This window comes from Capra hircus, chromosome 9 (assembly GCF_001704415.2).
Source record: "Capra hircus breed San Clemente chromosome 9, ASM170441v1, whole genome shotgun sequence".
Taxonomy (NCBI): Eukaryota; Metazoa; Chordata; class Mammalia; order Artiodactyla; family Bovidae; genus Capra; species Capra hircus.
In genome coordinates, this window is record NC_030816.1 from 55259075 (window position 1) to 55285695 (window position 26621).

Consider the following 26621-nt stretch of genomic DNA (forward strand, 5'->3'; position numbering starts at 1 on the left):
AAACACTTGCTATGTTCCAGGAACTAGTCGAGGTGATAAGTAGGTGAGGTTGAAAGTACATTTAATAAGGATGCAGATATTTGTCTGAAAACAGTTCACTGATGTATTATTCCTACACCTAAAGTAATGCCTGGCACAGTGCGGGTCTCAATAAATTTTTGTCCAGTGAATGACACAAACTCTGCCTATAAGTTGCTTGAATCTAGTGCTCATAACGAGCATCTTCATTGCCTCCTGAGATACAATGTGACAAGTACAGTTATAAGAAATTACACAGAAAGCACAGAAGGGAGACACCTTCCCCAGCCTAGGGTTCTTGATTTGTATTCCAACTCCCAAATAGCATGGGGGCCTAGCCTGAACTGCTTGTCAACCTGTCAGTCTTTGCTATTCCTCTAGACCTAAAAATGAACCATGTCATTCTACCCCAAACCATTTTCTGGGACTCCTCTTTAATCAAGCCACAGACATCATGATGACCATGAGTGGCTATTGCTCCTGATCAGAGGTGGGAACTTACATCTAGCAGATCAGAGTTCTTAGAGAGAGAAGCCTGACAGTCCTAACTATTCCTTGTAAGTCACTCAGTCATGTCTGACTCTTTGCAGTTCCATGGACTGTAGCCCACCACGCTCTTCTGTTCACAGAATTCTCCAGGCAACTTTCTCCAGGAGATCTTCTGGACCCAGGGGTTGAACCCTAGTCTCCTACACTGTAGGCAGACTCTACCATCTGAGCCATCAGGGAAACCCATTGTTCTTTATAGACATCATACCTTGGACAGCTCTACATGTTCTTAGAGGCCAAGGCATGCTGCCAAGACAGTGTCTCTAGTGCAGGCCACTCTGCTGGCTCCTGTGCTGGTTACCTTAGAATCCCAGTATGACTCATACAAGTGTTCAAGCAGATACTCTAGGAATCACTGCCTCTGCTAATGTGCTGCTGCTGCTGCTGCTGCTAAGTCGCTTCAGTCGTGTCCGACTCTGTGTGACCCCATAGACGGCAGCCCACCAGGCTCCCCCATCCCTGGGATTCTCCAGGCAAGAACACTGGAGTGGGTTGCCATTTCCTTCTCCAATGCATGAAAGTGAAAAGTGAAAGTGAAGCCACTCATTCGTGTCTGACTCTTAGCGAATGCAAAATGCAGTCACAGGGAGAGGGCCGTGTGGTGAAAACAGCAGGAGTTTGAGCCTTAGACAACTTCTTTGCCTCTTTCATATGACTTTGGAAAAGTCGCTTAAATCCTCTGATTCTCCATCTCTCTCTCTCTATTTTTAAATAACTTTTCTCTATTTTGAGATATCAGACTTATAGAAAAACGGCTGGTTGTGGGTCTCTATGGCTCCAGAGCTGGTACCCACCCACTGTTGGATGAAGCTGGGTCCTGGGCCTAGTGTCAGCCTACAGGTGAGAGGATCTGAGTCCTGGGGTCTCTGGCTGTAAGCTCTGGAATTCCAGGAGCTGGCTTCAGCCTGACTGTGGCTAGGGTTGGATCCCAAACACTGGCAGTAGGATCCCGGGGCTAATGCCAGCCCACAAGTAGGTGGGACTGAGTCCTGGGCCCTGTGGTGGGTGGGGCTATGTCCTGGGGTGGTTGGTGGCTCAGGAAATAATAGGGCAGCTGGTCTGCTGATAGGTGGGCTGTGTCCCTGTCCAGCTGGCTGCTTGGCCTGGCATATTCCCAAACTGTTGCTGACTGGCTGGTGGACAGGGCCAGAACCTGGTGCTAATAAGCTAGAAGGAGGATTCCAGAATTACACTTACCAGCATCAGTGTTCTTGTGGAAGAACAAGCTCCCCCAAATGGCTGCCACCATTGTTTCTGTCCCCAGGGTGAGCTCCAGTTGCCTCTTGGCTCTCCAAGAAGGTCTCCAATATCAACAAGTGGGTCTAACCCAGCCTCCTCCTAAATTATTGCATCTGCCCTAGGTCTTAGAATGTGTGAGATGATTGTGTGAGTCCTTTAAAAAGTGGAGTCTCCATTTCTTACATCCCTCTGGTTCTCCTGAAAGTAAGTCCCACTGGCCTTCAAAGCCAAATGCTCTGGGGGTTCACCTTTCCAGCGCAGGACTCCCAGGGTGGAGAACTTGACGTGAGGCTAAGACTCCTTGTTCCTTGGGGAGAAACTCTGCGATCGTAATTATCCTTCCATTTCGGGTCAGCCATCTGGGGATGCGGGTCTTGACTTGATATACATCTCTGCCCCTCATACCCATGTCATGGCAGTTCCTTCTTTATATCTTTAGCTATGGAAGATGGTCTCTGCTAGTCTTCAGGTTGTTCTCATCAATAGTCGCTCTGTGAATAGTTGCAGTTTTGGTGTGCCTGGGAGGAGGAGGTGAGCTCAGGGTCTCCCTACTCGGCCATCACGGCCATGCCTTTATCTTCTTTGCTGCTAATGCAGATGGGGTTTTCTATACCATTGTGTTCTCTGTTATCATTTTGTAAGTAACTGCCGCTGATTCCTATGTTAGTTTTATGGCCTGCTACAATAGTAACTTCTCTGATTGTTCAAGTTTTATCGTTGGTTCTCTAGGGTTTTCCAGTTATAAGATCATAACATCTGCACATTGAGATAATTCTATTTGTTCTTTTCCACTGATTATGCCTCTAGTTTCTTCTGTTTAATTGCTTGGTTGACATTGCCAGTACAGTGTTGATGGTAATGGAAATGATGGTCGACTTTGCTTTCGTGCCTTGCCATTAAGTAAGATATTGGCTTTAGAACTAAGGAATGTATATTTTGCCTTATTAAGAAAGTACCAGTTATTATAATCGTAAGTGTTTTTATTAGGAAGGGATGCTGATCTTTTTCAAGGACATTTTCCAGCATTTTTGGAGATAATCGTGTATACAGTTCTTCTTCTTACAGTTTTTAACATGACATAATATAGTAATGAGGGCTTCCCAGGCAGCACAGTGGTAACGAATCTGCCTGCCATTGCAGGAGATTAAAGAGACATGGGTTTGATCCCTGGGTCAGAAAGATCCCCCAGAGTAGGAAATGGCAACCCACTCTAGTATTCTTGCCTGGGATATCCTATAGGCAGAGGAGCCTGGTGGGCTACAGTCGATGGCATGGCAAAGGAGCTGAATTTTTCTATTTTTGAAATAACCTTGTATTTGGAAATAAATCTTACTCGGTCATACTGTATTTTATAAAAAGTGGAACAGATTGCTTTTGCTAATATTTACAACTTTGTATCTGTACTCACAAGTGACATTGAGTTGGAATTTTCTCTTTTTGTACTGTCTTTATCAAGACTATTGTTATGCTTGCTTCATAAACTATTATAATATTTTCCTTCATTTTCATGTTAACAGTGGAGCATTGGGGACATGCGATATCTGGAGCTTAGATAGTGATTTTCAGCTCTCTAGCATAAAATGAAATAGTTATAATAATATGTCCTTCTCAAGAAGTTGTGCAATCAATTGAGTTGATGGATTTGAAAATGTTTTACAAACAGCACATCACCTGCTAATTATTACAATTTAGATAAGAACAAGGGCTTCCCTTGCAGCTCAGCTGGTAAAGAAACCTCTTGCAATGCAGAAGACCCCGGTTTCGTTCCTGGGTCGGGAAGATCCCCTGGAGAAGGGATAGGCTACCCACTCCAGGATTCATGGGCTTCCCTGGTGGCTCTGACAGTGAAGAATCCACCTGCAATGGGGGAGATCTGGGTTCAGTCCCTGGATTGGGAAGATCCCCTAGAGGAGGGCATGGCAACCCTCTCCAGTAGTCTTGCCTGGAGAAACCCCATGGACAGAGGAGCCTGGCGGGCTACAGATCATGGGATCACAAAGACTTGGACAGGACTGAGTGACTAAGCACAGCACACAGGTAAGAACAAAATGTGAGGCAGAATGGGTAAATAAATCAGCCTGTATTGGGAAAAGGATAGATACATAAGAAGGTTTCATTAGAATTATCCTTTAGTTTCAAATAAGGAATAGGATTTTACTGAAAATGTACTGAAGTAAATATTCCAGATAAAGGAAAGAGCATAGGTTAAGATTTAAAGCTTATGATTTTAAAATTTACTAATTTTGTGATATACATTCATGACACACAGTTGATACTTTTACTTGTTAATCTGATTATTTTTCGGGAATATAGATGGGTGTTATATGCATCTTAAGGTCAGGGAGGGCAGTGACTTCATAAGAAGTGAGAGAGCCCAGCATAGGACCTGGAACAATTGCTAAATAGTTGGGGAATTTTCTGATGATACAAAGCCACAATAAATTTTTGTTTCTTTGCACTTTCTCTGTTCCTCTATTATTTTTGTGTATTATATAATTAAACAATTATTACCAACGTATAGTGTTGTTTTATATACCATACTGTCCATTCACTATGTCATTTATGTTTTCTTTATCTGTACAAATGGTGGCTCCTTTTAATAGGCAGAGTACACATTTGCAGTCTTGATTTCATTCTTGTGTTCTGCTTCCTTCCAGTAGCTTGTGAGTTTCAAGAGAAGCTGACACTCTCTTCCCATCCTCCTACCCTCTAGACAGGAAGTGCTCAGATTGTCTTAAGCCAATCAGTGCATCCCATTGCCCTGGCCACAGTGACTGGCTCAGGACCCAGAATGAGCTAATAAGATTGGAGGCTTCTGGGAAAGAAACATCCTTGCTCTTTCCCACTGGATCTAACAAGGAATATGAGCAATCGAATAAGAAACACCTAAGGTGAAATCTGCCAAGAATGAACTTAAACAAGGAGACAGATTGGAAAATAGAAAGAAACAAACAAAATCTTGAGCTGTCATTTCATACCTCACTTGAAGTCACGTTATCTTGGATTTTTCAAACACATAAATCAATAAATATCTTTATTCTTAAGATCAGTTTCTGTCATTTTCAATCGAAGGTTCTCACTGATATAATTTGTATAGTGCTTTATATAGCTGATGTACTTCATTGGTAGTAAAGAGGTAGGCTAAAAATCATTAACTGAACTTTTGTGAAAACTATAATCATAGTGTATCCATTAATTTATTCATTCGGTACTCACTGAGTATCTATAATGCCACTGATACTCAGTTATTCATACAGAAATATTATAGAATTGAATTACTATTAATATGGTCTTGGATTTATTTTTCTAGTAGTTTACTACAAGTGACCATTCATATACTCAATTCAAAAAATTGTTTTTGAGTATCCATTATGTGTTAGTCCATTATTTCTCAGAGACATTTCCCTTGTGACTAGCAGGACTCATTTGTAGGAAACACATGTTAATAAAGGTAAAACTATGGCTGATTCATGTTGATGTTTGGTAGAAAACAACACAATACTGTAAAGCAATTATCTTTCAATTAAAAATAAATAATTTTAAAAAAATAACTATGAAATGAATTCACGTTACCAGTCCAAATGACAAAATCAAAACTTTGCACCACTTTCTCAATAAAAATGAACACAGTGAGTTCAACTTCCATATAATTACCAAATCAGATTGTTTGGATTTTATAAGTAGTATGAAAAACAGCTGAGTTTAAAAATTATTACAACTCCTTATTATACAAAAATGTCCTATAAAAATTGGAAGTGTGTTTGAGACTGACTTCATAGAAAAATCTACATCAGTCAACAGCTCATTAATCTTCACAGCAATAAAGAATTGTGTGATGATGATCGCATTTCAGAAAATAAATCTCAGCTATGTTTATTTTAAACTATATTATATATAATTTACCTATGTTTATTTTAAACTATATTATATATAATTTACCTTATTTTCTATATTGGGAACTGAAAAACCTAAGAATTATAATCTTTAATGACTTGATAACTTTTTTAAGTTTTCACATTATAGACATCTGCAAATTGTCTTTTTATTATGATAGTTTGATCAGTCATTAACTTTAGCTTCACAAACATGTTAGCCGATATCCAAAGGGATATTTCCACTTGAAGATCCTGCCTTTAGCTCAAAATCAACATACTGAACACTTAAACTGATCTTTCTCTTTGTATTCTGCTTCTAGACACTATAACCATATGTTCAGGCAATTGGTATCAAGAATTTGATATGAATCACAGCACCATTCCTGCCATATATATATGCACCCATACATAATATGCAGCAATATTTATGTGCACATTAAAAATCTACACAAGAAAATCAACATGTACTTTTATTATTTTCACAAACATTTTTGAGATCTATCGTGTTCATTTATTAAATTCTTATTAGTTTCTTTAAAGTGCTACATAGTATTTTACCTAATAATTTTTAAAAAATCAATGCTAAAAAATCAATTGATGGACATTTATGTTTCTTCAATTTACTTTATTATAAACAATGTTGTAGTTCACATTTTGTCCTCATGCAGGAGTTTCTCTAGGGTACCCATGTGCAAGTTGACATGTGGGGCTCCTGTATCTTCCACAGGCATACGTCATAGATACTTCCAAAGAGGTTGTACCTACTGAGTTCCTATCAGCAGTGTTTGAACAATCTCTTTTCTCTTCATCCTTGACAACATTTAGTATTGTCATATGCACTTTCAACTGGAAATTTTCTAATCTCGAAGCACCTTTGACAAGTCCCCAAAATGTAGTATCTGCAATACAGTCTGTTATGCCACTAGTTGCCTCAGTGTTCGTCTATTAGCTTATTTGTTGTTAGTCGCTCAGTTGCGTCAGACTCTTCGTGATACCACCGTCGGTAGCACACCAGTCTCCTCTGTCCGTGGGATTTCCCAGGCAAGAATACTGAAGTGGGTTGCATTCCCTTCTCCAGATACCAACACATTGTACAAGTGAAAGTGAAAGTCGCTCAGTTGTGTCCGACTCTTTGTGACCCCATGGATTATACAGTCCATGGAATTCTCCAGGCCAAAATACTGGAGTAGGTAGCCTTTCCCTTCTCCAGGGGATCTTCCAAACCCAGAGATGGAATCCAGGTCTCCCACATTACAGGTGGATACTTTACCAGCTGAGCCACAAGGAAAACCCAAGAATACTAGAGTGGGCAGCCTATCCCCTCTCCAGGGGATCTTCCTGACCCAGGAATTGAACAGGGGTCTCCCACATTGCAGGCGGATTCTTTACCAACTGAGCTATCAGGGAAGCCCTTAAATTAATTCCATGGACTGTACAGTCCATGGAATTCTCCAAGCCAGAATAGTGGAGTGGGTAGCCTTTCCCTTCTCCAAGGGATCTTTCCAACCTAGGAATCAAACCCAGGTCTTCCCCATTGCAGGTGGATTCTTTACCAGCTGAGCCACAAGGGAAGCCCCACACTGTACATTACTAGACAATGTACACACAGTCTTTATGCATCATAGCTGGCATGACAATCTCTGGGTTTTCTATGCACTTTTCCGTTTCCTTAAAGGTGGATCTTTTTGCCCTAAGTAACTCAGCCTCAAACTCAGCCTGATGGGTTGAGTTAAAACACCTGCAGGTGAAACTATTTTTTCCTTCATAAACGAGGAGATGCTCCCATCTTGTCTAATACAGTAGCCACTAGTTTTAAATTTAAACTAATTAAGATTAAATTAAAATTCAGTTCCTCAGTCATGGTATCTACCTTTCAAGAGTCCAGCAGGCATATGTAGCTAGTGGCTACTGTACAGGACAGTACAGATAAATGGAACACTTCCACCACTGCAGAAAGTTCTGTTGGATAGAGATACTCCAGAACACACAAAAAAGTATTTCCATTTCATTAGCAAAATTTGGCCCTAAGAAGAGACTAGATTTCTTTTGGTGGGGTAAATATTTTGGAAAGTCATTTGGGATAGGTTAAGGTGATACCCTGAAGTAACATAATTGGAAAACAAAGAATAGTTTTCCTTCAGGCAATGATTACTATTTTTAAATAGTTTTTCATAAGATTTTTTTTATATGGACCGTTTTTAAAGGCTGTATTGAATTTGCTACACTACTGGTTCTATTTTATGTTTTGCTTTTTTAGCCCTGAGGCATGTGGGATCTCAGCTCCCCGACCAGGGATCGAACCTGCACCCCATCCATTGGAAGGCAAAGTCTTAACCACTGGATCATCAGGGAAGTCCCAGTGATAAGAATTTTGTTTATGTTACTAGTATATATTAGCTGCAGTCAGAATCTGATTTGCTGGGAACATACAGTGTTTTTAGAGGTTGTGTAGAGACAAAGTGTGGAGAAGGCAATGGCACCCCACTCCAGTACTCTTGCCTGGAAAATCCCATGGACGGAGGAGCCTGGTAGGCTACAGTCCATGGGGTCGCGAAGAGTCGGACACGACTGAGCGACTTCACTTTCACTTTTCACTTTCATGCATTGGAGAAGGAAACGGCAACCCACTGCAGTGTTCTTGCCTGGAGAATCCCAGGGATGGGGGAGTCTGGTGGGCTGCCGTCTATGGGGTCGCACAGAGTCGGACACGACTGAAGCGACTTAGCAGCGGCAGCAGCAGCAGCAGCAGCAGAGACAAAGTGAGGAAGGGAACAGGGACCTGGCCATCGACAGCAGCTACAGAAGGAAGCCAGGATGTCTAGTGAGGAGACAAGTGAGTGTGCTGTGGTGAGTGCAATGCAACCCTCTTCTCATCTCCTCCAAAAAGTTTGTGTAAAATATGCATTACTCACAGAGCTTTAAGAGGTAAACATGGTTTTTTTTTCTTTTTTTTTCTGAGTCCACTCTCAACACGAGTACAATGAAGGTACAGTTTGTCCACTTATATTTAGTTTAACATTTTACTCTCTAGTTACTGGGCACCTTCTTTGTTCAGAGAGCAATCTATGCTTCTCTTTTCCTTTTGACTGGATCAGTAAAACAATCAATCCCTTCCCAGGTGTGCCAGGGGAGTTTTCCAATGTGTAACTAATTTGAAGGATTGTAGCCAACAGCTCTGAAGCAAGAAAAAAATGTATTTGCTTTCCCTCCCCATTTAATTGTACCTCTGATATGTATGACACAACCCAGACACTGTTCTAGGAACTGGTTATATAGCATTGAACAAAACCATATACCTGCCTTCAAATAGCTTAAAGTTCTCCTTTAATGCCCTACCATCTACCCAACAAAGCTGGTTAAAGATCAACAACTACTAGGTATGATGCTTTACCTATGTGATACTTGAACATCCCTATTGCCTAGGAGTTGATATGCATTGTAAAATTATCATTTTATTAGATGCATGTTAATAGTGTAAAAATGACAGTTCTTAATGTGAGAGGGGTATGGTAAAATTGGTACTCATACTTTTGTTGGGGGAACACATTGGTTCAAACATTGTAAATAGCAATTTGGAAATATTTTTCAATAATTAAAAGATATTCATGCCATATGGTCTAATAATTTCACTTCTGGTGATCCATTTTATCTGAGAATTCGAGGAGCTGTCTAATGTCTATCTACTTAACATGTGAAAAAATTATACAAAACTTAAGCATCAGTAAAAAGGAAATGGCTAAATAAGTTGTACTGTATTTATATTATAGAGATATATACAGCCATTAAGAACAGAGTTAAATATATTATTGTGATGATCAAATATGATACCCGCTTCATGAATACGGGCTAGATTAATAAGCTGATATTTTGTGCAGCTGTCATTTAAGTTATTGGATAATATTTTCAGTTCCTTCCTGTTTGAAGTATTGAGCATATGCGGCAGGGTGAATATTCTTCACCAAGAAGAAAGTCAGATGGTAATTAACTCTGTTTTTAAAGATGATTTGGTTAGAGATCATTTTACTAAACCATCGGGAAAATTTAGATAGAATAAAGGCAAATTGAAAAGGAAGAGCTGAGGTAAGTGAGGCATAGTACTTGGAAATACTTTATTGTCCTCTATTCAAAACGTGGAATACTCCCAAATTTTTACATGTTTTATGAGACCTTTTCTGCAGTAGAAATCTATATAATATATTATCTTCATGTGAACCAAGTTGCATTCCCTCCTTTTCCTGACAATTTTTACTGAAAGGATCTATGTATGCTTTTGTTTTATATTATTTTACCTGGTGATTGAGGTATACAAAGTTTATAAAGCAACAACTTTAGGAAATGCATTTATTTTTTCCTTAAGATTTGCTATAAAATCCTCTGTCACAAAGTATATGTCTTCTCACTTCTATAGGGTAATCTCTGCAGCTTTAGAAGGATACCAAACAAATTTTGAATTTATCAATTCAGCTAGTAAGGTAAATAAGTTGAGCAAAACCCATAACATTTTAGATAGAAGTTTAATCTTTAGACTACAAATGTGAAAATAGTCCTCATATATATTTTAGGATCACAATCAACACAAGTAAAGATAGGTTCATTCACTTAAGAAATAATTCTTTTAAGTAAAATGTTATTTTAAAATGTGAGAATTAATTTATAAGATAACACTGTGGGGTATAATAACTTCAAAGCATATTTAAGAAATGGTTATACATAATACAAAAATATTATCATTCTTTAAACTATGAAAATAGTATCAATCTTGCCTGAAAAATATGCATCAAAATATAGCATAGGATCCTACCAACTTACGATTCTATATGGAATACTGGAAAAGTAAATTAAATGGGCATGACTCTTGACCTTTGAGAAAAAAGTATATATATAAAATTAAATTATATATATATATATATATATATATACAGGAATAAAAACCAAAGTGAATATATAGTTGATATGTCAGATGTATAGTATTTTTAAATTAAAATATGCATCCCAATTGTATTTTAAATTTTTGTGTATTAGGTGGTGTCATCTAATAGACAATAATAATTATTTTAATGAGTAAAAGAGGAAAACCAAAAAAAGAAGAAACTTGTGATCAGGAGAAAAGAAAGAGAAAAATTAACATAATGGTAATTACCTGAGCAGATGGGTTCCTAATCCTAGAAATAAACATGCTAATTAAGCTATACTACAGAATGACAAGATTTTAAGGTCCTCTGAGTCTAGAGAGATTCTTATTCTAATTTACTAGTTTAACAATTCTCATTATATTAAAAAGTACTTAATCAACCAAATTTTTTTTAATTATCAAATTTACTTAGGCAGCTTTAATGTTTCTGTAAATTTCTTCCAAGTGTGAGTTAATATAGGGGCAGTCGTTTTCATCAGTGTATTTATGGTTTGTTCGATATTTGCATTTTTCACAAAGCAAGATTCAGTTTTATGTATCACTGACAATACAGTTTTCTTTGTGCCGTCAGTGGGGTTTTAACCAAGGAATCAAAGATCATAATGCTTACCCTTTCCTAGCTACCGTATCCTTCCTTCCTTTAAAGATGAAATTTACAGCCCCTTAACTGATTTAAATGAGTTACAGATTTTGATACTTCTATAACCAAACATTTTGAAGGAAATTAACAGGAAGAATGGGAATAATGGACGGAAAACAAAAATTTGTGTGAGTCAGTAGATGTGAGACAGAAGAAAGGGAGACAGTATCATTATTTTCATACTTACATGGGCACAAGAAGCTTAAATTATTTAACAAATAACTGATTAACACAAAGTAGTTTTTGGAAGGTTATCTGGAATATATACAATTAGTATGACGTTTCTTAGAGGTTGAATGCATGTCTTTAAGGAAGAAATAGACTTTTAGGATAAAAAGATCCATTTTGGAAACAATTCTAGAGATAGCTTCTAATTGTTTCCCAAGATGTTTTTGTGGGAGTGTGTGTGTTGGGGGTAGGGGTTGGGGGACAAGGAGAGTTGTCACTTTCCTATCATTTTTCCTATGCTTACATTTTAATTGTAACCATGTTGTACATTTCTTTTGTGTATGCACATCTTTAGTTATACTAAAAAGTGGGAAATATTTGACATATAAATATGTCTTAAACATATAAATTTTAGATAGATAAATTTAACTCAGCTCAGTTTTAATACAATTCAACAAGCATTTATTGAATAACCATGATATAAAAACCATAGGATGACAGTTCAGAGCTAGATAACCTTAAAAAATACATCGTTCAAACTGCTGAGACCTTGCTTCTTAAAGTGTGGTCCGTGGACCGGCAGCACAGGCATTTCCCAATAATTGTTAGGAATACAGAATTTCATGCTCCATTCCGGCCCTTCTAAACCAAAATCCACACTGTAACAAGATCTCCAGGTGATTCAAATACACGTCAGATTTTGAGAAGTATTATATTAAAACACCATAATCTAAAGAAAGATGTAGGCACTAACACTTTTTAGAAGGTAATATTCTCATAAGAAGTGCTCTAACAGATACTGTGGGACAATAATAAAAATCTAATTCTGGTTACAGGGATTTGCAGCAATTTCAAATCTGCCTTTTTCTATGTTATGGTTTCCACATGACATATCAGCATTTTCTAAACTGTGCCTCTGGTCAAATATGTTTGAGAAACAACATAGGAAGTTATCAACTACTACTTAGTGATGCTGTGTTCACAATAGCATGTTGAAGATTCTAAGAAGTCTAAAGTAAATAAGTCTGTTTTACTAAAATACTTAAACATGTAACTTTTCTTTACAAGGCATTATTAACATTGTTTGGAACTAGGGTTCTATGGAATATACTATGGGAAACACTGTATTTATGACTTTGCATATTTTGCTCATGAATTCTTTACTAGGATTCGTTTGCTCTCCATTAATTTCTCTTGTTTCTTTTTACAGTTAAAAAGCATCTAGTCTTATTACAGTTAAAACGTATCTAGAATAAATTCAACCTCGAATATAGGTATGAAGAAAAAATACAATCTAGCTTGGATACCATATATGTAATAACATAGAATTGGCTGTTCTGTTAGAAATCATCCAGATCTGGATAGATAAAATTATCTTTGAACAAACAGTATGCTAAAGTCTGGCATCCACATATCATTGAAATTAAGCCGAATCCTGCAAGTAATGAAAGGGAAGTTTTGGTTAACTACTAATAATGAATAATTCATTGGTGAGATTATGAATAAGAACAATCATCATGACTAAAATAATGTTCCTGAAACTGTCACAGCATTTGCAATAGATGAGTTTATAGATTCAGCTAAAACAGAGTAGGTATGTATTCTGTGCTGGTAAATTATTGAAATTCAAAACTTCCTTCAGGGAATAGGTGCATGGTTCTGTCAAATTAATGGTAAGGAGCTCTTAAAACTCAGAAATTCAAAGGCAACAGAGTCAAAGCACATGCCAAGGAATTTACAGTTCTCAATTCTTTTAGCTCATGTGACCTGCAATTTGTTTGTGTTGTTGCTATTTTAAAATATTCTTTATAAGGTATTTTCCCCCTCTAATTGTAAAAGAAAAAACTGCTTACTAATGTGGAAACTATTTTTGAGTATAGAAAAGAGTTTGAACACAAGAATTCCGCCTACCTGAGCTATTTGGTTTTATGAAAATGCCTTTAGCTCTGATTTCATTGGCCTAATGATTCTTGTTTGTTTTAAAATATTAATCTAGCCTTACAGGGCTCCCATAAATCTGTTGTTCCTTGCAAGGCAGTAACTCCATAACTCCCATGAAAAGTAAAAGTCGCTGAGGTAAGTGCCCTTTGTGAATCAGAGGCCTGGAAGGACCACACAACTTCCCCGCACAAAGATGCACATCCAGTGTGAGACCACAAGATAGAATTTCCAAGATGTTTAGCCACTATTCTCTTACTTTTAAATTGTTAATGCAAATAAAAACCAAAGCAGGCTACCTTGGACATCACTGGGCAAGTGTCCTCTGAGGAATCCAAACTTGATTATTGAAACTGAAATTGTTACCTAATTATTTTAGCAAATTCTATAAGTTCTTTCATTATGCCAAAAGTTGACTTTCCTTGTCATCAGGGTTGCATTTGATATGTGACTAAGCTGGCTAGGCCTCAATAAATTTTGTAGTACTGTAAATAAAATCCCCAGAGAGAAGTTCTTATTTTCCATAGAGACAAGATGATTTCCACTTGGGCTCATTAAAGTATTTCTTTCGGTATCATATTTTCTGATTTATTAAAAATTGACATCTTGGGAAGGTTTATGCAAAATAAAAAGTCTACTTTCTACAAGTGTTTTCTGTATGCACTAAACAATATTGGAGAATTATGGATATGCAAGGTAAGTAAAGAATTAAACTTGAGGGAAGGGGGTTAGTAAATAATATAAATAATACTGGTACTAAAAGTAGATAACTTTAGGAGAAAGAATGTGGTAAAGTGCTGCATTCCCATTTCTCATTGATAAACATGACAATAATTAGATAACAACTATTGCCAAGCTTACTGAAAAGAGAAAATCTAAAAATATTTTGAGGCCAGTGTCTGGCTTAATCTGAAGAAAAAGCTTTAGAGAAGTCTATTTTCACTTGGCTAATTTTCTTACTACGTATGTGACTGATGAATTCAGTTGTTCAGTTGGTGGATAAAAAAAAATGAGATAAAATAGTTTTCCTTCTTCTGTACTACTATAAAGACTATATTGTCATTCATGGAGAAAGATAACTAAAAGAATATGTCACAAATATATATCCAATGTTTTATCCTAGAATGATAAAACCATTGAGTAATCTGGTCCAATTATCTGACCCCCCAAAATTATTTTATGCCACAACTTTATTCATAAATATATATTTCTATTAAATAAGTACCATATATATATCATATATATATATATAATATATATCTATATCTAATCTCTATATATATACCTAAGGCAGCCCACCAGTGTGACGTCAAGGGGAATTCCAGCATAACTGCAATAGAAAAGAAAAAGGCCTTGTTCATTTTGGAAATACACATTATTGTTTTACTCATGAAGAAATACTTGTTTGGTCAAATCATATCTTCATAACAAAGAGAAATCTTGTCTATATTCATGAAATCAAGTAGTGCCAAAGTGGTACTAAAGCCATTGTCTAAAAAGGTCTTTTGTTAAGTCAAGTATTTGAAACTCCTCTCCTAGGAATGATGTCATGATCTGTCAGATTCTCAGGTCAAATTCACGCAGTCGACTTGAAGTCATATGCAGCAGAAATGATCCTAAGACTGTTCTGAAGCCTCAGTGCCTGGCTCTCTGGAGTTCTGGGTGACTTTCCTCTGAAAGATCTATTGAGCAATATTTTTAAAGTGTTTTCTATGTGCCATAGGTTGGATGATTAACTTGTAACTTTTCTGGATCCAGAAAACCTATTGTCTGGAGGCTGAGACCCTGAAGACTGAGCCAGCATATGCTCCAAAATCCTTAAAATATCCTATGACTGTCTTCCAGGAAAACTTAAGCCCCAAAGTAACATAGAGAATTTGAGATGGGCTTCACTGGTCCTCCAGTTACTAAAAGAGTTTGTATCTGAGGAAACTGATCCTAGAAGATTGATGAACTGGCATTTTCTAATAGCACTGAGGCTGAGACATAGCAATTCATTTTGAAATTGTGTGTTCTTAAGTCAGAGACTGATTATACCCATCAATAGATCAGAGCACTGAAAATATGAGTGATGTTTAAGTAGTTACAGAGTAGTTAAACAGAAATCTCCTGCAGCAAGAGGACAGCCCATGGATTCCAGAGAAAACAAGAGTTGACTCCTAAGTCCTACTGGGGCCTGTGGGAATTCCAGTGCTCTCTTCTTTCAGTATGAAGTCCTGTTGAATCAGGAGCATGCAGTCAAGCATCCTTCAGTGAACCTTAGGCAATAGTTTGAGAGATTTCAGTGAGGATAACTTCACATCAAAACTGGTTATTCTCATGTAATTAGAGTTGGGAATCAGTTATGTGGCTCAGTGGTAAATAATCCACCTTCAATGAAAGATGCGTGGGTTTGATCCATGGGCCAGGAAGATAACTTGGAGAAGGAAATGGCAACCTACTCCAGTATTCTTGCCTGGGAAATTCCATGGACAGAAGAGCCTGGCGGACTACAGTTGATGGGATCACAAAGAGTCAGTCATGACTGAGCAACTAAACATAAGTAGTTAATAAATAATAATAATGTTGAATTATAACTTGTGGTTGATTACTACTCATGCTTTTACTACTGTGTTTCTCTTTAATAATGGAAGGCAGTAAGAAATAAAAAGTTACAAGGGAAGAGTAAACCGTGAATAAATGGGTGAAGGAATGGATAAAATTACCTTTACTCAGTAATTAGAGGCCAAATGCCATGTCAGACAACCTCTCTCACACAAGCTTCACAAGATACCACCCATTTTGTAGATGAGGCAATTATGTCTAACAATATAAATGATGTTATATCTTGCCTTAGACAAACATCTGACAGAAAGTTAGGACTGGAATTTGAATCTGTTGTATTCAAACTCCAAAGCTCACAAGTAAAAATAAAAACCCTTTAGTCTTAGAACCTGGTGGTGGTAGTGGTTTAGTAGCTAAGTTGTGTTTGACTCTTAAGACCCCATGGGCTGTAGCCCACCAGGCTCCTATCCCCTTGGGATTTCCCAGGCAAGAATACTGGAGCAGGTTGCCATTTCCTCCTCCAGGAGATTTTCCCTACCTAGGGACTGAGCCTGCGTCTCCTGCATTGGCAAGCAGATTCTTTACCATTGAGCCACAAGGGAAGTCATATTTTTGTTAAAATAATTATTAGGAAGTTTGCAAGCCTGGAGGTACAGATTTCCTCAGGCCCTAGCTCCCAGTCTTTGGCCAATATCTGCTTCAAGAAAGGATTTGGACGGAAAGACTTCTAACAGCGTCAAACCCTTTACAACTGATAACAAGTTGAATGGGAGTAACTGATAAAAAGTTGAATGAGAGAGAATAGAAAACTGCTACATTTCAATACCCTCTTCCAACAACACAAGAGAAAACTCTATACATGGACATCACCAGATGGTCAATACCAAAATCAGATTGATTATATTATTTGCAGCCAAAGATGGAGAAGCTCTATACAGTCAACAAAAACAAGACCGGGAGCTGACTGTGGCTCAGATCATGAACTCCTTATTGCCTAATTCAAACTTAAATTGAAGAAAGTAGGAAAAACCACTAGACCATTCAGATATGACCTAAATCAAATCCCTTATGATTATACAGTGGAAGTGAGAAGTAGATTAAAGGGACTAGATCTGACAGACAGAGTGCCTGAAGAACTATGGATGGAGGTTCGTGACATAGCACAGGAGACAGGGATCAAGACCATCCCCATGGAAAAGAAATGTAAAAAAGCAAAATGGCTGTCTGGGGAGGCCTTACAAATAGCTATGAAAGGAAGAGAAGTGAAAAGCAAAGGAGAAAAGGAAAGATATAAGCATCTGAATGCAGAGTTCCAAAGAATAGCAAGGAGAGATAAGAAAGCCTTCCTCAGAGATCAATGCAAAGAAATAGAGGAAAACAACAGAATGGGAAAGACTAGAGATCTCTTCAAGAAAATTAGAGATACCAAGGGAACATTTCAGGCAAAGATGGGCTCCATAAAGGACAGAAATGGTACGAACCTAACAGAAGCAGAAGATATTAAGATGAGGTGGCAAGAATACACAGAAGAACTGTACAAAAAAGATCTTCATGACCCAGATGATCACGATGGTGTGATCACTCACCTAGAGCCAGACATCCTGGAATGTGAAGTCAAGTGGGCCTTAGAAAGCATCACTATGAACAAAGCTAGTGGAGGAGATGGAATTCCAGTTGACTATTTCAAATCCTGAAAGATGATGCTGTGAAAGTGCTGCACTCAATATGCCAGCAAATTTGGAAAACTCAGCAGTGACCACAGGACTGGAAAAGGTCCGTTTTCATTCTAATTCCAAAGAAAGGCAATGCCAAAGAATGCTCAAACTACCACACAGTTGCACTCATCTCACACGCTAGTAAAGTAATGCTCAAAATTCTCCAAGCCAGGCTTCAGCAACACGTGAACCGTGAACTTCCAGATGTTCAAGCTGGTTTTAGAAAAGGCAGAGGAACCAGAGATCAAATTGCCAACATCCGCTGGATCATGGAAAAGGCAAGAAAGTTCCAGAAAAACATCTATTTCTGCTTTATTGACTATGCCAAAGCCTTGACTGTGTGGATCACAATCAACTGTGGAAAATTCTGAAAGAGATGGGAATACCAGACCACCTGACCTGCCTCTTGAGAAACCTATATGCAGGTCAGGAAGCAACAGTCAGAACTGGACATGAAACAACAGACTGGTTCCAAATAGGAAAAGGAGTACGTCAAGGCTGCATATTGTCACCCTGCTAATTTAACTTATATGCAGAGTACATCATGAGACACGCTGGGCTGGAAGAAGCACAGCTGGAATCAAGATTGCCAGGGGAAATATCAATAATCTCAGATATGCAGATGAAACCACCCTTATGGCAGAAAGTGAAGAGGAACTAAAAAGCCTCTTGATTAAAGTGAAAGAGGAGAGAGAAAGTTGGCTTAAAGCTCAACATTCAGAAAACGAAGATCATGGCATCTGGTCCCATCACTTCATGGCAGATAGATGGGGAAGCAGTGGAAACAGTGTCAGACTTTATTTTGGGGGGCTCCAAAATCACTGCAGAAGTTGCTTGCGGCCATGAAATTAAAAGACGCTTACTCCTTAGAAGGAAAGTTATGACCAACCTAGATAGCGTATTCAAAAGCAGAGACATTACTTTGCCAACGAAGGTCCGTCTAGTCAAGGCTATGGTTTTTCCAGTGGTCATGTATGGATGTGAGAGTTGGACTGTGAAGAAAGCTGAGCACCGAAGAACTGATGCTTTTGAGAGTTCCTTGGACTGCAAGGAACTCCAAACAGTCCATCCTCAAGGAGATCAGTCCTGGGTGTTCACTGGAAGGACTGATGCTAAAGCTGAAACTCCAGTACTTTGGCCACCTGATGCAAAGAGTTGACTCATTGGAAAAGACCCTGATGCTGGGAGGGATTGGGGGCAGGAGGAGACGGGGATGACAGAGGATGAGATGGTTGGATGGCATCACCGACTCGATGAACATGAGTTTGAATGAACTTCGGGAGTTGGTGATGGACAGGGAGTCGTGGCTGCTGCGATTCACGGGGTTGCGAGGAGTCAGATACAACTGAGCGACTGAACTGAACTGAACAGTTCAATACAGTTTTCAATTGGACAATGTAGCTAATCAAAACCTCTCTGAGGAAATGGTAGAGGAACCTGATGGGGGAGAAAGTGTGAGGGAGGTGATGAAGAACTTTCATCATCAGTTTTTATTATTTCTCCACCAGAGGACACTATGAATACAACAAAGTTTTACTCTTATATGTCGATTTAGGTACAATATCCAGATTGAATGCATTTTGTTTCCTTTATTTTAGTTTGCTTACCAGTTGAAGTGATGGCAACATGAAGAATAGTTACTGAAATACCATAATCCCAAACCCACTCTTCCACTACCAGAACGAAAAGTAATCCACAAACAAAGTAGGTGACCTCTGTTGAGACTAAAAGAACTGCAAATAAAAGGAAGAATAGAATTATTGGGAATTAGAGCAATTAATAATTCTAAAACAGTTAGTAACAGGACCACCACAACTTATTCTGCAAAAAAATTTTTGTAAGAAGCTTTTAACATTCCATCTCTTAACATTCCTCAAATTTGAATAAGAACTTTAAAAATATTCCATTTCTTAATAACTGTTGGACTTATAGAGAAATAACAGTACATAATTTCTGTTTATATTCTTTATATTTAGCATTTTAGAAGGTAAAATACAATAAAGAAAATTTACAATGTAACTGATCTGTAACTAGATTTCAAATCTCATTTGAAGATATATTAAAAACTAATGAAAAATTCAGCTCTGGATTTTCAGAAAAAAAATGTTAATAGTTTATTGAACAATAATGTTTCTTTAGTACCAGTTATTGCCTAACTTGGAAATGAGTTCCTTTGTGTCTTTGTAATAAAAGAGTATGTTCAGATAGTCATCTGGGAAACATAATGGATAACCATGGAAGAAAGAACGTCTCATAAATGACTTGTGTGGATGGAGGTACTTTTCTAAATCCAGAATGCTTTTTCAGAGTGCTTTCCCTGAACATATATAAAGAGCTAGTTATTCCTAGGTCAGTACCATAAATCTCTAAAAGCCTTGAACATGTGAAGAGTCAACCTTTGCCTTTTTCCTTGATATAGATCTTAAGATTGTGATGGTTCCAAAGATGAGATTCATCAAACTTTAAAATGAAAATACATGTGACATACCACCAAGGTTCCTTCATAATGATATCAATTTCCATAAAAGTTACCTTTCTTTTAAAACACAGAAAATGATAGGTATGCTCATATAAATAATTAACGAATTGATCAGTCCAGGCAGGCTTTCTTGCCTTTTTTTTTTTTTTTTTTGCTTTCAAAGCTAAAATTAAAATAGTCACATGATCTGTTATTGTGCAGAAGTAATTTATTAACAGACATGCCAGCCATTGCCTAGTGGGTCAGCAAGACATGAAATAAGTAAGCAAGTCTCAGGTGCTAGCCTCTTAGAAGACCTCACACTTATTCCTCTTCAATTCTACTTCATTCAACTCAACAGATTTCTAAAATCGAATGGAGAACTCCTACCAGCTCCTTTTCTATTGTATGGAATTACAATTATAGCATGTCCTGATCTCTAGGACTCAAGGCTGTGGAAGGAGCTATACAGTGGTATCGTAGTGCTGTTAGATCTTCCCATCACATCTCCATGTCTGCCTTCACCAGTGGCTCACGGAGCCTCCGTGTTACCATAAGGAAATAGAGATGCCTGTTTTATCAGTATTTACAGATTTTACAAGTTAACTTGCAGCTGCTTAGAGACAGTGATTTCAGCCTTGAACAAACTGTATTTACATATATTGATAGAGGAGGATTGTGCTTTGTCTATGATACGAGACAGCATGATTTAAAGGAAGTCATACAAAATTTGAAGTCAGGATACCAGTGTTCTAGTCTCACCTTAGAGCTTAAGAGTGCTATGACCTTGAGTAGGAATATAACCTCTAGGTCAGTCTAATTATTCCTTGATAAATTGGGAAATGGATTACTATCATATCTATCTCAAAAACTGTTGAGGGGATTTTATTTTAAAATGAAAACAGTTTATAATCCAATCTCTATGATGCAAGGGAAAGATGTTAGTAGCAAATGTCTCAATAGGACTGACACTTTTCAGTGTCCTTGCTAAGCCTGATCTCCTAGGTAACAAAACTGTTGAAACAGACAAGAGCCTGACCCTCAATACATGCTCAAGGCTCTGAGATTACTCTTACATTTTATCTCTGAGATTAAACAAGTCTGGATGCTCAAAGCAATAACTTTCAAGAGTTATGACACTTATCTCTCCAAGCCCCAAACTAAAGATCTAATAGGCTAAGGGTTTATTGATATCTTTGTACAAATGTTAGTTGTTTTTTGAGAGAATGACGTTGACTGTGCACGGCATTCTGAGGATTTTCACTAATCTCTGCTAGGTCAAAACACAGCTTTCTCCAATAAGCCTGTGTCATTGTCCTATCTATCACTAACTGTCTCGAATGCAAGAATTAAATAACAGTTGGATTTTAAATCTCTTTCTGTACCCCAAACACACAACCCATATGTAACTCTTTCTTGTGACTATTTCTTTATCATTTGTGGATCCGCTTGGAAGAAAAAGTTAATTCAATCTTCAACAGGGAAATATGTGAAGTAGAAGTTAAGATAAAATGTTAGAATGCGTATCTCATTAGAATGAAAGTTTCTTGTCCTAAGATATCTTTGTCTATCCCAAATTGAATCAATAATGGCATGAAAAAAGCTTACCCATTTGAAGAGGCTGTTCTGAAACTTTTAGTTTAAATTCACTAGTTCTAGCTGACCAAGTTTCCTATACAAGTCACATTTGGCTTCAGGCAATTTTTGTATATTTGCATATTTGTTCCAAAAAAAGATGTCCAGTGGTTTTCTAAAGAACTGCACTGTTTGAAGAATCCACAATTCATTTTTTTTAAATGTGGGAAGAAATTTAACAGAATGTTAAGAATAATTATTTCAACAAAAATAGTAAGTTTAAAAGAGATAAAAAGTTTTTCCTACTATATTCTGTCTTCTCATTTTTCCTTTGCAACAAGTTTTACGCTATTTTTAGAAAGGAAAAAAATCAAACTAAGCAGAAATGTACAAAGCAGAAAATGAAAGTCCTCTGTCATTCCAGCTGGGAGATAACAGTTTGTTGCATAATTCTCCAGATTTCTTACCACTGACATGATGTATTTTACTCTATTCTAAAAAAGTGAATAATTATACTATAAAAACTCTTTTGTAGTCTTTATTTTCCATTTCATATGTCACAAATATCTTTCTACATCATTCCATTAAGCCATTTTTCTGCCTTTCCTTTGAAAAATATTTAATGCACAAAATTTTATCCATAATATCACTAAAATAAAAATTCATTTAGGAAAACTATCCTCTTATTTCATCCTATTCAATCTTTTAGCAATAGTCATTTAAAAAAAATTGATGGCACTTTTCCACATTTTTGGAGTCAGATATAGGATACAGATGGCTGAGAAGAAGGCTTGATATTTTTAAAATTTTTCTAAAACAAAAACTATTCTGATTTTTGGAGGCATTTATTTCACTAATTAACAAAGATTGGAAACTAAAACCAGTTACCTTTATAATTTGTGTTGAGCCATGAAGGATTTGTTTTGAAATCAAATGGTGCCAGGACATCCAACTCATACACCCTGAGGATGTTACAAATGAAAATAGTTTACTCTGGAGGAGGTAGTTCATAAGGTTGCAAATTAACATTTTGCACCTCAAGTGTTCCCATACAAGGACAAGTCAGCTTTAATCACTTTGTGGCACATTTAAAAACTGGCTGACTTAAATGGAAGCCAAATATCTTCTTTATCCACACTGTCTTCTTTGTCCAATGAAGTCTGTTCTGCAAGTGGACTTCATTGTATTTGAGGTCTCGGCTCTAGTCTTGGAGGTCCCTTCCATCAAATGTGGGTACAAAACCTCATACTGTGATGAGGGCATACACTGGGAAGCAACGGAGCCCAGCTCTAATTCTGATGATTCTGTTAACTGTGAACTTGGGCAGTTGCTTAACCTCTCTGAGCTTTCATTTCTTACCTGTACATTGAAGCAATTAATCTCTGAGGTCCCTTCCTATTCTAAAATCTGAGTCTACACTCACATTAGACATAAGATGAGTCTACATTTTCATAGTAGACATAGAAGACAAAGTTACAGTTACCAAAGGGGAAAGGCTTGAAGAGGGATAAATTACAAGCTTGAGATTAACAGATGCATGCTACTACATATAAAATAAACAACAAGGACCTACTGTATAGCACAGGGAACTATATTCAATATCTTGTAATTATCCATATGGGACAAAAATCTGAATCACTTTGTTATATACCAGAAACTAACACACCATTGTAAACCAACTATATATCAATACAAAAGTAAAATGATTTAAAATGGAAAAAAAAGGAAAATTAAGTCTGACTATAAACTCTGCATCTCCTACCATGCCTGTTTGTAGTTGTGTGCAACTGGTCAATCAGTTATCTGCCTCCTGGGGCTTTAAGTTACTTCAAATTCCTCACCTCTGATTCACATCAACTACAAACCCGTGGAATCCCATGCTCAGGGGACTCTGGCTGTTCTAAGACCTTCACTGCTCTAGGTACTGTCTCACCACCTCCGGTCCCAGGCAATAGCTGAAACTATGTGTGAACATGCCAGACTCCTCCTCAGGGGGCCTGCCTGCAAGCAAGCGTTATAGCATCATTCCCACTGCAAAAGTCAATAAAATCATTTCTGGGCATTGATTTGCACACTGAAATTGAAAAGTCCCAATTCCCTGCTTACATAATAAAATTCAGTTGTACAAACAATCAATTTCTAGGAAATTCTTTGTAGCTATACATAATGTATTTCAAGGAAATCAATATATTGGCAAGGAAATCTGTAAAGATAAAATCCAACCCTAACAAGACAAAGAAAAATGACCTTAAAAAAAAAAAGCCTCACACTTAAAAATATCTTTAAAAATACATGTATTACCTGGTCCTCGTGATAACTCTTTTGATTATTACCTTCACTTGACAAACGGAGATAATTGAAGTAAGAGAAGCTCTCTGGTTTAGTCGGGATGATTCAGGAAGTTAGTAAGAACCTGGGCTGGAATGCAGATCTCCTGACTCTTCTAAAGCTATTTCTACTATGTACAGAAAATATTTAAATTGGATGTAGATTATATCTAAATTCCCTTCTAGTTCAAATGCCCTCTGATCTCTGATGCAACACCAGCCCAGGGAGTAATAACTTCACTTTCTTTCTGTGATCATCCTCATAAGAGGAACAATCCTACCTGGTTCTATTCATTTCATGATTGTTACTTGTATCATTTTCACAGATGACACATTTGCTTAGTTTCACTTTAAAAAAAAATGAAGAAAATATACTGTGGGAAAAAATCTGCACCCTTTATTGAATACACGTTGAGTATTCTATGTGAACTTCTTTTGTGTTGGATCTGAACTTTTGAATTGTTTGAAGGTGATGTTGTACTTACTTGAGCATCACACAGCACATGCCCAGAACCACGTAGTACACAGTATAGAAAAGGATGACACATATGAGAAAGTTCTGCCAAACAACCTGCAGAGAACACAAGGGTGAGCTCCAAGAGCCTGGGCTTTTTCACATGGTTGTTGGTAAGGAATCTGACAAACAGAAGACAATGAATGACTGCTAGGTCACGTTGGCTAGTCTTGTTTTGCCTGGAGACCTATGGGGTGGGAAGGACTTCAAAGCACACAATAAAAGTGTTGCCGACTAGAGAAGCTGACATATTACATGTCTGCAGCAAGGATTAATGCAGTACGTAAATCCACACTCCCTATCCATCTACCGCAACAATATTTATGTTTTTATGTAATTACATAAATTTTACAAAATTTATGTTTTACAATAATGTGTCAATATTTCTGTTTTTACCGGATGAAATGATTCTAAATCTCAGCTGCCATGATAGGAAAATATGAGAAAGGCTAAGAAATTTTGAAAAGTATAAACAAAAAAATTATACAACAATAGTTAAATTCCTGTGCTAGAATTTACAGAGCAATTGGCTAAAACACAATAGATGGTCCTGAGAAGGATTTTACCACCTGTGAGACTTAAGAAGGAAGAACTGCAGATGAATGAGGAACAGATGGATTATTCAACAAATAGTGTTGTGAAAATAGTCTAACTTCTAGAGTTAAAAAAAATCTCATTAGATTGCAGTCTTGTATGAAACACCAAAATAAACTTCAGATGGATTTAAGGTTTAAATGTCAAGAACTAGAACAAGAGAAAACATTTGCAACATATATCACAGGCAAAGGATTGATATCTGCAATATGTAAACACATTTGAATATAAAAGAGACAGACAAACCAATGAAAAAAGCACAAGGTATATAAATAGGCAGCTCATATGAATAAACATTTGAAAAGCCAATGAGCAATTGAAAATGTTTAGAAGACTTCATTATTGATCTTTTAAAATATATTCTTGTGAATATAGTAAAAATGTTAGCATTTCATATGGGATTTTTTTGTTTTTCTTTTCCTTTGGAATCTTTTTTTTTTTAATTATTTTTAAAATTTGTTTATTTGGTTGGTTCGAGTCTTAGTTGCAGCACACAGGATCTTCCTTTGTGGCACACGGACTCTAGTTGTGACATGGGTTTAGTTGTTCCACAGCGTGTGGGATCTTAGTTCCCCAGCCAGGGATCGAACCTGTGAGCCTCTGCATTGCAAGGCAGATTCTTAACCCCTGGACCACCAAAGAAGTCCCCCTTTGGAATCTTTTAAGAAGTCATTTTATTTACTCAACACTTTAAGGGGATGGCTCTTTTCTCTGAATAACCGATCCACCAACTTGACCGAGTCTTTTAATTGACTGGGTACAGAAGGAGCCCTCCTTCTGTAGAGGCAAGAAGAGAAGACAGCAGCACAGAGCCCATCACAACCAACTGGCTGAATGGATTAAATTTATAGATTTACTAACAACTCACTTCTTTCAACTACTAAAACTAGGTGACCTCTTGGGCCTAAGAGGGCCATATGAAACCCAGGGTTCATATGAGACTCCAGGGTTTTGAGACCTTCAGAACCCTACCTCTCTCTCTCCCCTCCCCATGTCATTCTCGGCCTCTCGTACCCCTTGTCTGTAGACTTCCCTTTGCTCATCAAATCCCTTCTCTTTCTGCCCATTGTTCTCAACCTCCCTTTGCTCTTCAATATTTCCCATTCATTGTCTCCTGTTCTTTCTTCCTTCATGACTCTTCTTTTGTGTGTATTCATTCACTAAGTCAGGTCTGACACTTTGTGACTGCAAGGACTGCAGCAGGCCAGGCTTACCTGTCCTTCACTTTCTCCTTGAGTTTGCTCAAACTCATGTCCATTGAGTCAGTGATGCCATCCAACCATCTTATCCTCTGTTGCCCCCTTCTCTTCCTGCCCTCAATCTTTCCCAGCATCAGGCTCTTTTCTAATGAATGAGCTTTTTGTATCAGGCAGCTAAAGTATTGGAGCTTCAGGATCAGTCCTTCCAGTGAATATTCAGGGTTGATTTCCTTTAGGATTGACTGGCTTGATCTTCTTACAGACCAAGGAACTCTCAAGAGTATTCTTGAGCACCACTGTTCAAAAGCATCAATTCTTTGGTGCTCAGCCTTCTTTATGGTCTAACTCTCACATTG

General features: G+C 37.5%; 1 protein-coding gene across 1 annotated transcript; it reads right to left on the reverse strand.

Moving 5' to 3' along the window:
* Positions 203-26170, reverse strand: TMEM244 (transmembrane protein 244). The gene is made up of 6 exons (XM_018053515.1): positions 26039-26170; positions 24444-24529; positions 22520-22593; positions 19206-19331; positions 14625-14669; positions 203-234 (listed from the first exon to the last, which is right to left on the reverse strand). Exons 1-6 carry the CDS (start codon positions 26168-26170, stop codon positions 203-205), a joined length of 495 nt encoding a protein of 164 aa, XP_017909004.1.

Excerpts from the sequence above, each read along its gene's own strand:
- TMEM244 (XM_018053515.1), bottom strand. The coding sequence starts at position 26,170 with ATGGGAAATATTGAAGAGCAAAGGGAGGTTGAGAACAATGGGCAGAAA. Across the intron at positions 22,594-24,443 it reads ATGTGCTGTGTGATGCTCAA|GGTGTATGAGTTGGATGTCC; the intron begins GTAAGTACAACA and ends TAACATCCTCAG. Across the intron at positions 14,670-19,205 it reads TGTTGCCATCACTTCAACTG|TTATGCTGGAATTCCCCTTG; the intron begins GTAAGCAAACTA and ends TTTCTATTGCAG.